General features: G+C 38.2%; 1 protein-coding gene and 1 long non-coding RNA gene across 4 annotated transcripts in view; one reads left to right on the top strand and one right to left on the bottom strand.

Annotated features, from left to right (window-relative positions):
- The window catches only part of POU1F1 (POU class 1 homeobox 1), a 498670-nt gene that overhangs the window by 437427 nt on the left and 47965 nt on the right, over positions 1 to 13278 (bottom strand). The window contains exon 2 of one of the 2 annotated variants that reach the window (XM_044072131.1): positions 5550 to 5699. In XM_044072131.1, coding sequence (XP_043928066.1) covers positions 5550 to 5699 — 150 coding nt within the window. The remainder of the gene's footprint in view (positions 1 to 5549; positions 5700 to 13278) is intronic. The other variant, XM_044072132.1, reaches the window with a different exon arrangement.
- LOC122802488 overlaps positions 1 to 13278 on the top strand; it is a 391877-nt gene that overhangs the window by 340326 nt on the left and 38273 nt on the right. For both annotated transcript variants that reach the window (XR_006364941.1, XR_006364942.1), the window contains exon 2: positions 5567 to 5702. This is a non-coding gene — a long non-coding RNA (uncharacterized LOC122802488). The remainder of the gene's footprint in view (positions 1 to 5566; positions 5703 to 13278) is intronic.

Below are 13278 nucleotides of genomic sequence, written 5' to 3'. Positions count from 1 at the left end.
ACATCTACAACAACTGGAAAGGCCGCAGAAATACCTCACTAAAAGAATCACAGGCCTAAAGCAGATGCCCTATGCTGACCGCCTTAAAAAACTCCAGCTATACTCTGTCACATATTGTCTACTCCGAGGTGATCTCTGCTTAACATACAAGGTCGTGTCAAACCCAGAGCTGTTGGACATGCTACACTTAAAGAAATCCCAATCCCTCAGAGCCACACGCTTCAGGGATCTAAATCTTGTCATCACAATAAACAAAACATGCTGGAGGGATAGGTTTCTGACCCAGAGACTCCCCAGACTCTGGAATAGACTGCCCATACATGTCAAGCAAAGCACCTTTTTGGCCCTCTTCAAAAGGAACCTTGATGATTGGATGGGAGAAAGGAAATTCACCCCGGGGATCACGTCAGTTGCCCTGCTAGACAGGGGTCCAGGGAAATAAATAGTGTGGGAAGAAATAGCCAGGGAATTGTTATGGCTAGGCTTGTATAGGCCCTAGGGCTGATAGCCTAGTACCAACCTATGAACCTATGAACCTATATACATATATATATATATATATATATATATATATATATATATATATATATATATATATATATATATATATATATATATACACACACACACACACACACACACACACACACACACACACACACACACACACACACACATACACATATGCATGCATACAGTTATATATAATGCATATGATAATGTACAATAATAAGAAATAACATAAAAATCATACTACTCAGTCAGCTTTAATGCCCTGTCATCTAAAGGAAACCAAATTAATACTTTTCTCATCCAATACATTCTTCCCCAGCTCAATAGCCAGGCAAACCCACCCACTAGTAAAAACTCTCTTCTCAACGTATTCATTACCAGTACCTTCCAAAGAGAAAAATATATTATTTGCATAAAAGTAACCTTTACTGACCATCCCCCTATTCATGCCATACTTTCCTACAAAGCTCTTCCGTACCCCATTCATATTTGAAACCAGAACCAAGTTTGAATTTAACGAGGATGCTATACTTTCTGAATTTAGCAACACTGACCTGTTATCTCTTTCTGTCAATCAAATGCGCCTACTATATATATATATATATATTTATATATTTGCTCCCCCATTAATGTTTTCCTCCACAACCATTTTTTTCCAAAACAAGGAAATATGTTAAAGAATAAAGCTGACCATGATTAACTCCAAATATAGCAAAAATAATAAAGATTGAGACAAAACCTGGAAACTATGGAAATCATCCCATTAGAATACGTCTCCTCTCTGTCTCTGTGATAGGTGGAAACTGCAAATAAAGGAAACAAAATGTCTGTTGATGTACCAAGCTCCAAACCATACTCTCCCAACCAAAACATTTTTGGAAGTTAATAAAAGGCATAGTATACTTTGAAAACATTGCCTCTGACAAATATTTACTGTCACAGACACAGACATGCTTCAAAGCTTCAGAACTGTAATAAATTGCCCAATTATCCGCATTCGTACAACCAATCCTTCTTTTAAGCTGTCAACCAGTACTTCTATTTTCCACCCCAACTGTACAATAATTACTTGCCATCTTCTTCGCCACTATAGTTTCCCAAGCCTCTACCACAATAAACTACCTTGACACTTCTCCTTTCACACCATCTTTATACCTTTGTAAAATTTTATCTAAAGCAATGCAGAATTCTACAAAAGATAGACACAAAGACTAATCCAAGCCAATATAGTGCATAACCTGTATTCCTACATTTGGGTGCCAGACTTCTTGGTAAAGGTCTGTCATATGCCATCAATGCTTCCCTTTCCACAGGTATTACTCCCCCCCCCCCCCCCAGTTCAAATGTCCCTTCATATTATCTGTCAGGATTAAGCTAGTCCATATCCAGTCTCCAAGATTTCCATGTTATATCAATACTCTGCCATATCACTAAGATTTTCACAAAATCAATTTATGGTGAAGGTCTTCATACATGTAAACACATATGTTCTGCTGTCTGCACTTTAACAAGTTTATACAGTTACTGATAAAATGTGCAGGGGAAAAAAGGATGGATAACTGGCACTATATTTATACATTTATGTTTAGCCTTTGAAAGTATAAACCATCATGTTTTGCTAAACAACCATATCATGTGAAAATAGCTTTGGTGCCATCACAGTTAATGAGGTCAGTAATTACCTATCAAACAAATACTTTAAAGGCCAGGCAGATAGTGTCACAACTGATGTGGGCACCTTTACAGAGGACATGCTACAATGCTCACTGCTAGATCCAGTATAATTTTAGCTGTTTACCAATGACATTAATTTAATTATTACTGCAACTAACATTGCTCTCTTTGCATATGGCATTATTCTACACTGAGAATGTACCTCTTCTGCTAATGTACAGTAACACAGAAAAATATTAATTTATCTCATTTGCTAACTAAAAATGACTTACTGTCAGTTTCAACAAAATTACAGCAGTGACATTACACACTTAGCAGGAACTTTCTAAAATCAGTCCTCACTCAACTCAAACTTGTCTATATAATGAATCTTAACAATAACCATTTAACCACAGTAAAGCAATAGAAACTTATTAGGACTCACCATACACCTGACATTGCCATCTAAATCCAATACAGATACATACATTTTTTTAATCATTTGACACTGCCATCTAAATCCAATGCAGATACATATATTTCTTAAATAAATCATTTGTAAACTATATCTGTATACCCCTTCACAAAACCACCTAGCTCCTGAAGCAAGAAAAGCTATGTTCAAAGAATGCAGTTCTACCCAGAGTTAAACAAACAATCTGATATTGTTAATCCTTGTTCATTCCTTACGTATGGGTATCGGTTTCGACCTCAGAACTGAGCCGGCCATCTTCCAAGCTCGCGTCAGCTACAAACTCTCGAGCTAAAACTCTTACCCAGAATTCCTCTGCTCCTGTTACCTCAGATTGAGTTTGCAAGTCAAAAGAAGGTAGAGGCTACCTCTGGTCAAATGACCTAATAGAACTGGATGGTGATATCCACTAGAAGCCACAGGAGGGGGAAGGAGGGAGGGTCGTAATGACTGAACGAGGATCAACAATACAGATGGAATATTATGGTAAGACATAACTTCTTTATCTGATATTGTTAATCCTCGTTCATTCCTTACATATGGGACAGATTCCCCAGCTACCTTTATTCCTGGGAGGCTCTCATGGAAGAACATTCCTGAGCACCATAGAAGCAAAATATGCTCTTCCCCTGGAGGCCAAATCCAATTTGTAATGACTGATGAAGGTATGAGGGGTAGCCCAAGTTGTAGCTGCACAAATGTCATGTAAAGAAGCTCTGGCAGTGAAGGCAGCAGAAGTTGCCACCGACCTTGTAGAATGAGCCTTTATGGTAGTAGGTAATGGAATATTGCGTTGTCTATAATTGAAGGTCTATTAGGTGATTTGACCAGAGGTAGCCTCTACCTTCTTTTGACTTGCAAACTCAATCTGAGGTAACAGGGAGAGAGGAATTCTGGGTAAGAGTTTTAGCTCGAGAGTTTGTAGCTGACGCGAGCTTGGAAGATGGCCGGCTCGGTTCTGAGGTTGGAACCGATACCCACATGTAATGACTGAACGAGGATCAACAATACAGATGGAACGTTATGGTAAGACATAACTTCTTCCTCCTTTTCCCTATTATTGTCCTCTCTTCAGCTGATAGTACCTGTCAAATTCAAATGATTTAACATTTTATATGTAGATATCAGTTTTTCTCATAACATAAACATCACTGCATCACTCTCTAAACTGCTACTTAGCAACCAATAACTGCTCACTGATTTAGTACTGTCCATCCCCCCAAACCTTTAAAGTCTTATACAAAATGTTCTTTCCTTCCCTCAAAACTAAATCACAAATCAAACTGTCATCCTACTCAGTTTAAAAATCTGGCAGCCAATGTTCTTACACCACCCATTTTCAGCTTGTACTGTACTGAGAAAACCTTCAGCAAATACTTCCAGCAATTTAGAATCATCGTTCCCCCAAATATCAGGAAAATTATAGATTACAAATTATTTGGGGGTAAACTCCATGAACACCTAAGAGCAACCTGAATCTGTGCATGCTTTAAAGAAAAAGGTTGAAGTAGCCAACATGTCAAACAAATATTTTACTCTTAGGTTTTAAGAAAACTTCTCTCTGTAAATATGCAGATAAGTAAATACAATTTATGTCAAAATAACTTTAGATTTTGTGAAGTTAAATAGGTCTGGACACACACACACACACACACACACACGCACACACATATATATATATATATATATATATATATATATATATATATATATTTATGAATAATCTCAAATGAAAAATATTGTGTTTCCTATTTGTTCAGTCTGAACTGTCAAGATATTTATGCTCCAAGACTAAAAAAGATCCCATGACTAATCCATAGGCAGTTATCAAAGAAAATGAAATAAATATATAATAAATAAACTCTTTTGCTTGTTTTCAGTTTCAAAGCAAACCATGGTAATCATACTTCAAATCATTTTATTTGTAAATATTATGGAGACAGGAAGCATTACTGTTTTGTCTGTAAATGGAACCAGAAAGGTGCTATTTAATATTGCATAATGTGTAGTTTTTACATATCTCTTTCTGCATACAGTGTAAACTTGAACAAATATCTTCAACAAACAGAGCAGTGTATAGGTGTATTCAGAAATACAATAACACCTTCATGTAGTTTACATTTTCTAGTCAAGAGCTATTCTGAGTACTTAATACCTATAGCACAATATATCAACTGTTGAAATGTTTATTGTAGCATAAATTCAATTCTGAAGTATAAATACACGGTAAAGGGGCAATCCTCTATTAAACAACACTTCTGGAACTCTTTTTACAAATAGCAATGTGTTAAATGTCACTACCTCTTCAACATTCACAAAGAAATTAATTTTAAGAGGGACTGCAAAGATGCATTGTGCATCACAGGAATTTAGCCCCCCCCCCCCTTTCATGTGGAGTACTTGGATAGTAAAAGAAAAAAAAACAAAAGGTGGAAGCTGTGCTGAACTATAAGGTGAGTCTCATATATATTATATTTAACATTTTATCATTTACAAATGTGTTATATGCAACTCATAATTAATTCCTTCTAAAGGAACAACCTCTTCACTGATGTATCAGCCTTATCTAGTTGTCTATTTTGGGATTCCAGCCTAAACTGTATAACTAGTGGAGGAAATATTTATCAATGAAAGAGATGATACATGTAAGCCATTTTCTACAAAAGTAATAATATCCTCCTGTGTAAAGGTTACTGGAGCATAACAAGCTCTTCAGAGGTAATAAGGTCCTCCACCTGTTGTATCAGACCTCAGAGTAAGCCTTCCAGTTATTTATTTACTAGCAATGCCCATTTTGTTAGGTATTATGACTTGCTTGTTGTATGTATGCCTTTACTCTCTTCTTCACAGACGTATTCACTAAAAAGCAGGAAAAATTGACTCCCCTCCTTCATTACAAACAATCGCTTACCTGCCATCATTCCATAGGTTGTCTGCTGGTTTCCATAGTGACAAGAAGGCACTGAGTAGTGAAGTCCTGCTGATGCATTGCCCACAGTGGATGCCGAGATGTGCATATAAGAGCATTTTGGTGGATGGATCAAAGACAAAACAGACGAGACTGGTGAGAAAATGTATTAGGGTTCAAGACTTGCTCTTCATAGCTCATTAATAAATACTGGTGATGTCTGGTGTATACATTATAGAACAATTTACATTTAATACTACAGCATGCTTTATTTAGTTAATAACATACCTGAAAACATGGTTTCATCATTGTATATTTTACAACACCATTATAAAGAGCAATACAAAATAAGTGAGTTAAATATCTGTATTTGCTTTTTCATGTTTTATTATTCTTCTTTCAACACACAACTCAATTTTGTTTGGTAATACCATCTACAAGAGATACAGAAGCCAATAACAGACAGTAAAGACTTGTCAACATAATTTCTTCTGAACTGTAAATTGTTATTGTTTTTATTGTTATCTTTCTTTATTTTGATAGGCCCTGGTACTACAGCACACACCCAGGCATCCACTGACAGCCCCCACACACCACACACACACAGATATCCTCCTACACACACACACACACACACACACACACACACACACACACACACACACACACACACACCTCTACAAACAACATACACACACACACACACACACACACACACACCCTCTACAAACACACACACACACACACACACCATACAAACATACATGCACGCACACACACTCACACACACACACATACACCATACACACATACATGCATGCGCACACACACACACGCACACACACACACACCCTCTACAAACAACACACACACACACGCACACACGCACACACACACACACACACACACACACACACACACACACACACACACACACACACACACACACACACACACACACACACACACACACACACACATCCGTATGTATAAACAGTCACATACACATACATGTCTATCCATATATAAAATGTTAGTCACGCCTTTCCCTTTCTCTACAGCTCCACTGCAGTATGAATATTTAACCCTTTCATATTCCCTTTATCAGTCTTTGGCTACAGGCTTGGCTCTGCACCTGTTACCTTATCTGAACTACTATGTAGCCTATATATCCAGTGTAGTGGGGCACAAAACTCTACACAATGCTTCAAATTTGCCCTGAGTAGTAGTGTACCAATGTCTAACCTTCTTTCTTTACCTGTGGTACAACCTCCTGTATGCCATGACATACTACTTCTGTAACTAACCCAAGGCAAGCTGCATCAGATACCTACTGTATAGTCAGTGCCAATATGTTTTAAAAAAAGTTTCAAATGCTTTCCTACAAAAGGAACATGTATATGTTCCTGGTACTACAGTATCATGGATAAGGTGACCAACTGTGAAATATTTTCCTAAAACAGACCATCGTTTGGTTTACACACCCTTCACTTTTATAATGTTGCACCCTTCCAAAGTGTCTCTATGGTAGCTAAAATGGCAGTAGTGACTGGATGTCCCAGTCTGGTCAACAAAATGACCTACAAATAACTCAGTTGAATTTAGACCCAATGCATTATAGGAACACCAAAGTCCAGATAAATGATATACATAAAAACATGGTATATAATATCATTTGGGTTCCTTAGAGGTCACTCCTTTCTTACAATGTTGCCATATTTTAAACTCAGTGTGATGTACTGATGATTTTGTACGAAATATAAATGTATAGCAAAGAAATGAAGAAAGTTGTTGTTGTTTGTCTTTCGGCTTTTCCCAGTAAGGGGTCGCCACAGCAGAACTCTGGTCCACTAATGATTGGCAGTAGATTTTTTTATGAAACGCAGAGGTGCCAGCTTGACGCCCAACCTTCAATGAAGGTACGCCCAATTACGCACACATGTCTTTCGAACGCTACCCAATCGTGGGGAGGACATGCAGACTCCACAAAGAAGGCACTCCCAAGCCAAGCCGAGAATCGAACGGGAGAACCTCTTGCTGTGAGGTAACAACGCTACCGCCGTACCACCGCGGCACTAAAGAAATGAAGAAAGTGAGAGGGAAAAATCATAACCATTATTAAAAATACCCCATAACAGGAAAGACAAAGGTAAGATGCAATCACCTGAAGCAAAGGTAAATGTGAACATGAGTCAGCAGTCCATTGTAATATGTAGTAATGTAAATGCTCATGACTTCACAAAGTGCTGCATCTAATAGATGTTCACAAGACAGATAACAGCAGGATGCACTTATTTTTCTGAGTCTGAATATGTTGCTTTCTCAGTTGCCTGAAACGTCTTTCCTGATAACCTGATCAGCGAATGGGTGAAGATCTGACTACTGATCAGTGGTGGGTTACAACTGATACAGTAAGGTACTGCCCAGTGCAACTGGTTTTCAGTAGTGAGAGAAATGTTAATTCACACTGAAAGTCAATGCTGTTTGTTCATATTTGGCATAAATAAGTCACTTAAATGGCTTACATGATATGTTTGCACTATGTTGCACAAATACAAATGAAAGGAATTGGAGAAATCGAAATGTCCAGATAATAATTGTACAGGAACTATGCTTGAATTGGTGGTAGGTTAGGTGGATATTAAAGATGCTACAGCACTTATCAAAAAGAGTAGGGGAATATCCCTGGTGCCACTGCCAATTTTCCCCTAGTCAGTATGAATACCAACTCAGGTCTCCCAGGAAAACACACACACACTCACACACACATTTTATATGGACACATACTTGAAAGAGCAGTCACAATGCAAATTGTAGATCAATTGAATCAAATTCAATTGAATTGAATTTAAAATAGAATCAAACAACAAAAATGATCTTGAAATTTAAGAGCTGTAATCTCATAACCCATAGATAGGTGGCACTATACCTCCTGCCAGGTAGAATAATAAAGCTGTGCTTCGTCCAGAAGTCTGCTGCTAGGTGTGCATGGCTGATGTGAGATTATCTTATATTTTATTCAGCCAAGCAGAAGTGATAGAAAATTTAGCATCACTCTTGTCAACAAATAGTAGCCCCTGGCAAGAAGCAGCTAATGAGATTTGGGGTGTCAAATTTTAAAGGATACACATCAGACATAGGTTAATAGGAGGTTATTAGGCTAATGGTCCTATGGCCATCACAGGCCTAGCCATGTAATACCCTTGTTTCTTAGCTGACCATATTAAGATAATCAGTATAAGCAGAGCGAATCTATGATTAGCACCGACTGCCCCTGTCTGTGAAGGACATAGGTGTCATCCCTTGGTTGAATTTATGGTCTCTCATCCAGTTGTTAAGGTTGCACTTAAATAGAGTCATTGAGAAGCTCTGCTTCATGTGAAGTGGGAGGCTATTCCAGAGGAGCAGCAATCTCTGAGAGACATATCTGTCTCTCCAACATGCTCTATTTCTCTCACATGCTAGGTTGAGATCCCTGGAGGGAGTGACTCTTGTTCCATTATATTTGTGGACGTGCAGCATTTCCATTAGGGTGGGGTGCAAGATCGCTCTGTAGGCAAGACACAGGTTACCTATCAGCAGCCTGTTGGATACAGTGTACAGAGACAGGGCCTTCAGTCTTTCCATGTAGGTCATGTTTTGGAGGCCCTGAATTTTCTTGGTAAGAAACCTTTGTGATCTCTCCAGTTGCTGCAGGTGTCTGGTGACGTACATGCAAAATGGAGCATTGTACTCAATTAGTGGTCTGATGAGAGTCGAGTATAGATGAGTTATACCATTTGGATATTATGCCCTTGCTTATAAGATGCACAATGGAGAAGACTTTCCTTACCACTGCGGATGCATGGTGGTCAAAGTTTAGATTACTGTCAACCTGTGTTCCCAAATCTCTCACCAATATGTTTGAGCTTAGGGGAGTTGCTGTCAATATTGCAATTTGTGGGGGCTATGTCTTTGCCAAAATGGATAATAATACACTTTTTGTGTTAAGTTTTAATCAGTGGCTTTGGCACCAATCATTTATCTGTGTTAGGCCCTTTTATATTGTGTTAACATCTTTGGGGGACTCAATGGCCTTGCTTAGTTGGCATTCATCTGTGAACTTGGTAAACCACAGGTTATCTACTTTCTTCTGGACTTCCAGGAAGTAGATTCCAAATAGCAGAGGGCCCAGCACTGATTCCTGTGGTACATCACTGGTAACTTGTCTACTAGTGGAGGTTGACTCCTCAATTTTGACAGTATGCATTCTGTCAGTGAGCCAGTTTGCTACACATCTAGTGACATATGGGTTAATTCCCAGCTGATAGTGTCTCAATGATACCTGAGTAAGGGATTGAAGTGCTTTGGCTAAGTCAAGATAGGTGGATCCATCAGATCATGCACACATTCAAGTCATTCAACAACAATTACTGTTATGACTCAGTCATAATACATGTTGGGGTGAATGACTTGAGATGTACCTTTCTGGACTATATGAAGAGAGACATGACTGAGCTCTCAGATTATGTGTCCCAGGCAGGTATGTCCCTAGCCCTAAAAACCATTCCACCTTCAGCCAGGATGATGCCTCAATATAAACAAAACATGATTGACTTCAACAATTGACTTAGCTTCTGTTGTCAATCCAGGGGAATACAGTATCTGTCAGCCTGGGAAGACAGTGTGGGAAGACCATGCTACTTTGCCAGAGATGATCTTCACCTGCCTCCTTAAGGCTTTCAGATACTGGCAAAGACACTTGCCACCCCCATAGTGCCTTTTTTAGGCAATGCCAAAACCACAAAATTCCTCATGTAAAAAAAATCCACTTGAGACAAACTCAAGGTTATGCTACTTAATGTCCAAAAGAAACACAAACCAGGAAATACAAATGGAAGGTAACCAGACAACCACTCAGCAGGTACAAGTAATGACAGTTTATTGGGTTCTCAATCCCGAAGATACATAAATCCATCCAGAACCCCCCTCTACATCTGATTGTGGATGCCAAGGCATCGAAAACATATGGATTGGCCAAATTTGTGGACCATCAATTGAAAGGTCTAGTGGAAAAGACACCTTGGATTATTAAAGATTCATGGGATTTTTTAGGTAGAATACATCCAGATATGTATGATGATGGCCTTATTATGGCCACCTTGGACATCAAGGATTTATTTTCAGTAATCCCACATGAGGAGGGGCTTGATTGGTTTTATGAATATCTTTGTAGGCATTCTGATTTAAGTTTTGATACCAAACATGCCATTAGGACCTGTATGGAACTTGTTTTGGAAAATAACTTTTTAAGTTTTGATGGCCACCTCTTTAAGCAAACTTTAGGGGTGGCCATGGGAGCATGTTGTGCCCCTGTGTTTGCCAGTGTGGTTTTGGCACACTGGGAGGAGGAATACATTATGAACTCATGCTACAAAGACCATTGGATCCTATATGGTTGTTATTTGGATGACACAGTCCTTTTATGGACAGGGGGTGAGACTAAATTAGGTGAGTTCTTTGAATACCTTAATAGTACCACTGACTTTTTAGAATTTACCCTGAATTCCAACTTAGACAGCTTGAATTTTTTGATGTCACTATTGTGAAAGATTATATGAGTAAAACTTTTATTTCTAAGCTGTACAGGAAACCTACATATTCAAATACATTTTTACATTTTGAGAGCTGGCACCCGATTCATCAGAAAAAGTCCCTAGTTAAGGGACAATTTATCAGAATTGCTAGAATGGTATCAGATGAAGGGGACTTCCAAACAGAATGTGATAAACTTATTGATTTGTTTGGAAGAAGAGGTTACCCTATTAATTTTTTTAAAAGAAACTGAAAATGAGGTTACTGTTAAAAGACAGAACGGGGTAATAGTTAACATTTTATTCAGTGGTCGTGGTATAGATGGTGGAAAGGTTAGAGATAGATTACATTTTAATTACAATATTTTTTCAAGATCGTGTACCCTTACCTTCACTTTGGATTTTTATGAAATCAAAAATACATTGGTTAATTTTTGGCCAGTGATGTTACTGGACCAGGATGTCTCTAAAATTGTAGGGGATAAACCAGTGATTGTCTACAAAAAAATTATAGCTTTAAAGCACTCTTGGAAAGACAGAAGAGACAGAATAAAACTAGTGGATGCCTTAAATGTGGTAGGTGTGGGCAGTGCCCGTATGTTATGGAGGGGTGAATATATATTTATTAAAAACTTTGGACGAATCTACCCCAGTAAAAAGCTTTTTTGTTTTTCGAAAAGGGTGGTATATATTGCTAAGTGCGGGCTATGCAACGTATTTTATGTGGGCAAAACAAAAAGGGACTTTATGCAGAGAGTATATGAGCACTGCTATGATATCCAATGTAAAAACAAAAACAATGCACTTTTCAATCATGTGTATAAATATCCAACGCATTTTTTTAGGTTTTTTGCCATTGATCATGTGGACCTGGGACCTCGGGGTGGCCCAGTGGATGATTATTTAGAATTATTAGAGTTAAAATGGCAAATTAAGTTGAATGCAGGCTCATATCCTGGCATTAATGAGCGTATAAGTATTATGCCCTTGTTAAAGCTAAGAGCTTTGTTTTATATTTAAAAGGTTTTTACTGTCATTTTTGGGGTTTATTACCCCATTTTTCTACATTATAGTGTTCACATTTTGCAGTTATTTGTTATATATTTATATACATTTATATATAGTAGGTCATATTGATTTTATTGGTGACGTGTGTTTATTTTGATATTCACTTGTAAAATGGGAGTAGGCAATTTAAGTCATGTATTACTATTTCTTTTTAAATATGTGCATTAGTTGACAGGAAGTGATTGAATAGTAGGATGTGATGTCAGGGTTTTTGCTTTTGGGAAGGTATTTAAATCCTTTGGGTTGTAATATGTGAATTCTGATGAAGTTGGTTATTCTGACGAAAGCACTTAATCAGTGGTTTATTTGTGGATCAGTACCTAGGTGGACTATCGTGTTTTCGAGTGTGGTTTTATTGAGAACCCAATAAACTGTTGTTACTTGTACCTGCTGAGTGGTTGTCTGGTTACCTTCCATTTGTATTTCCTGGTTTGTGTTTCTTTTGGACATTAAGTAGCATAACCTTGAGTTTGTCTCAAGTGGATTTTTTTACATGACGAATTGTGTGGTTTTGGCATTGCCTAAAAAAGGCACTATGGGGGTGGCAAGTGTCTTTGCCAGTATCTGAAAGCCTTAAGGAGACAGGTGAAGACCATCTCTGGCAAAGCAGCATGGTCTTCCCACACTGTCTTAACAGGCTGACAGATACTGTATCCCCGTGGATTGACAACAGAAGCTAAGTCAATTGTTGAAGTCAGTCATGTTTTGTTTATATTGAGGCATCATCCTGGCTGAAGGTGGAATGGTGTTTAGGGCTAGGGACATACCTGCCTGTGACACATAATCTGAGAGCTCAGTCATGTCTCTTCATATAGTCCAGAAAGGTACATCTCAAGTCATTCACCCCAACATGTATTATGACTGAGTCATAACAGTAATTGTTGTTGAGTGACTTGAATGTGTGCATGATCTGATGGATCCTGGCACATGACAAGCAGCTAACTGTGAACTTCTCCTTGTCCAGCCTGGTGAGGGGGACTTTTGTGTGTCTCACTCTGGAATCACCTATGAGCAAGGCATTAGGTTTTCAGGTATTTTGCTTTAGGGGCTTATTTGTTGATACAATTGTATGTGAGTTGCTATGTGAGGTG

This window comes from Protopterus annectens, chromosome 5.part0, assembly GCF_019279795.1.
Source record: "Protopterus annectens isolate FY-2018-M chromosome 5.part0, PAN1.0, whole genome shotgun sequence".
In the NCBI taxonomy this organism is placed as follows: Eukaryota; Metazoa; Chordata; order Ceratodontiformes; family Protopteridae; genus Protopterus; species Protopterus annectens.
This window is presented reverse-complemented; position numbering and strand designations above follow the sequence as displayed.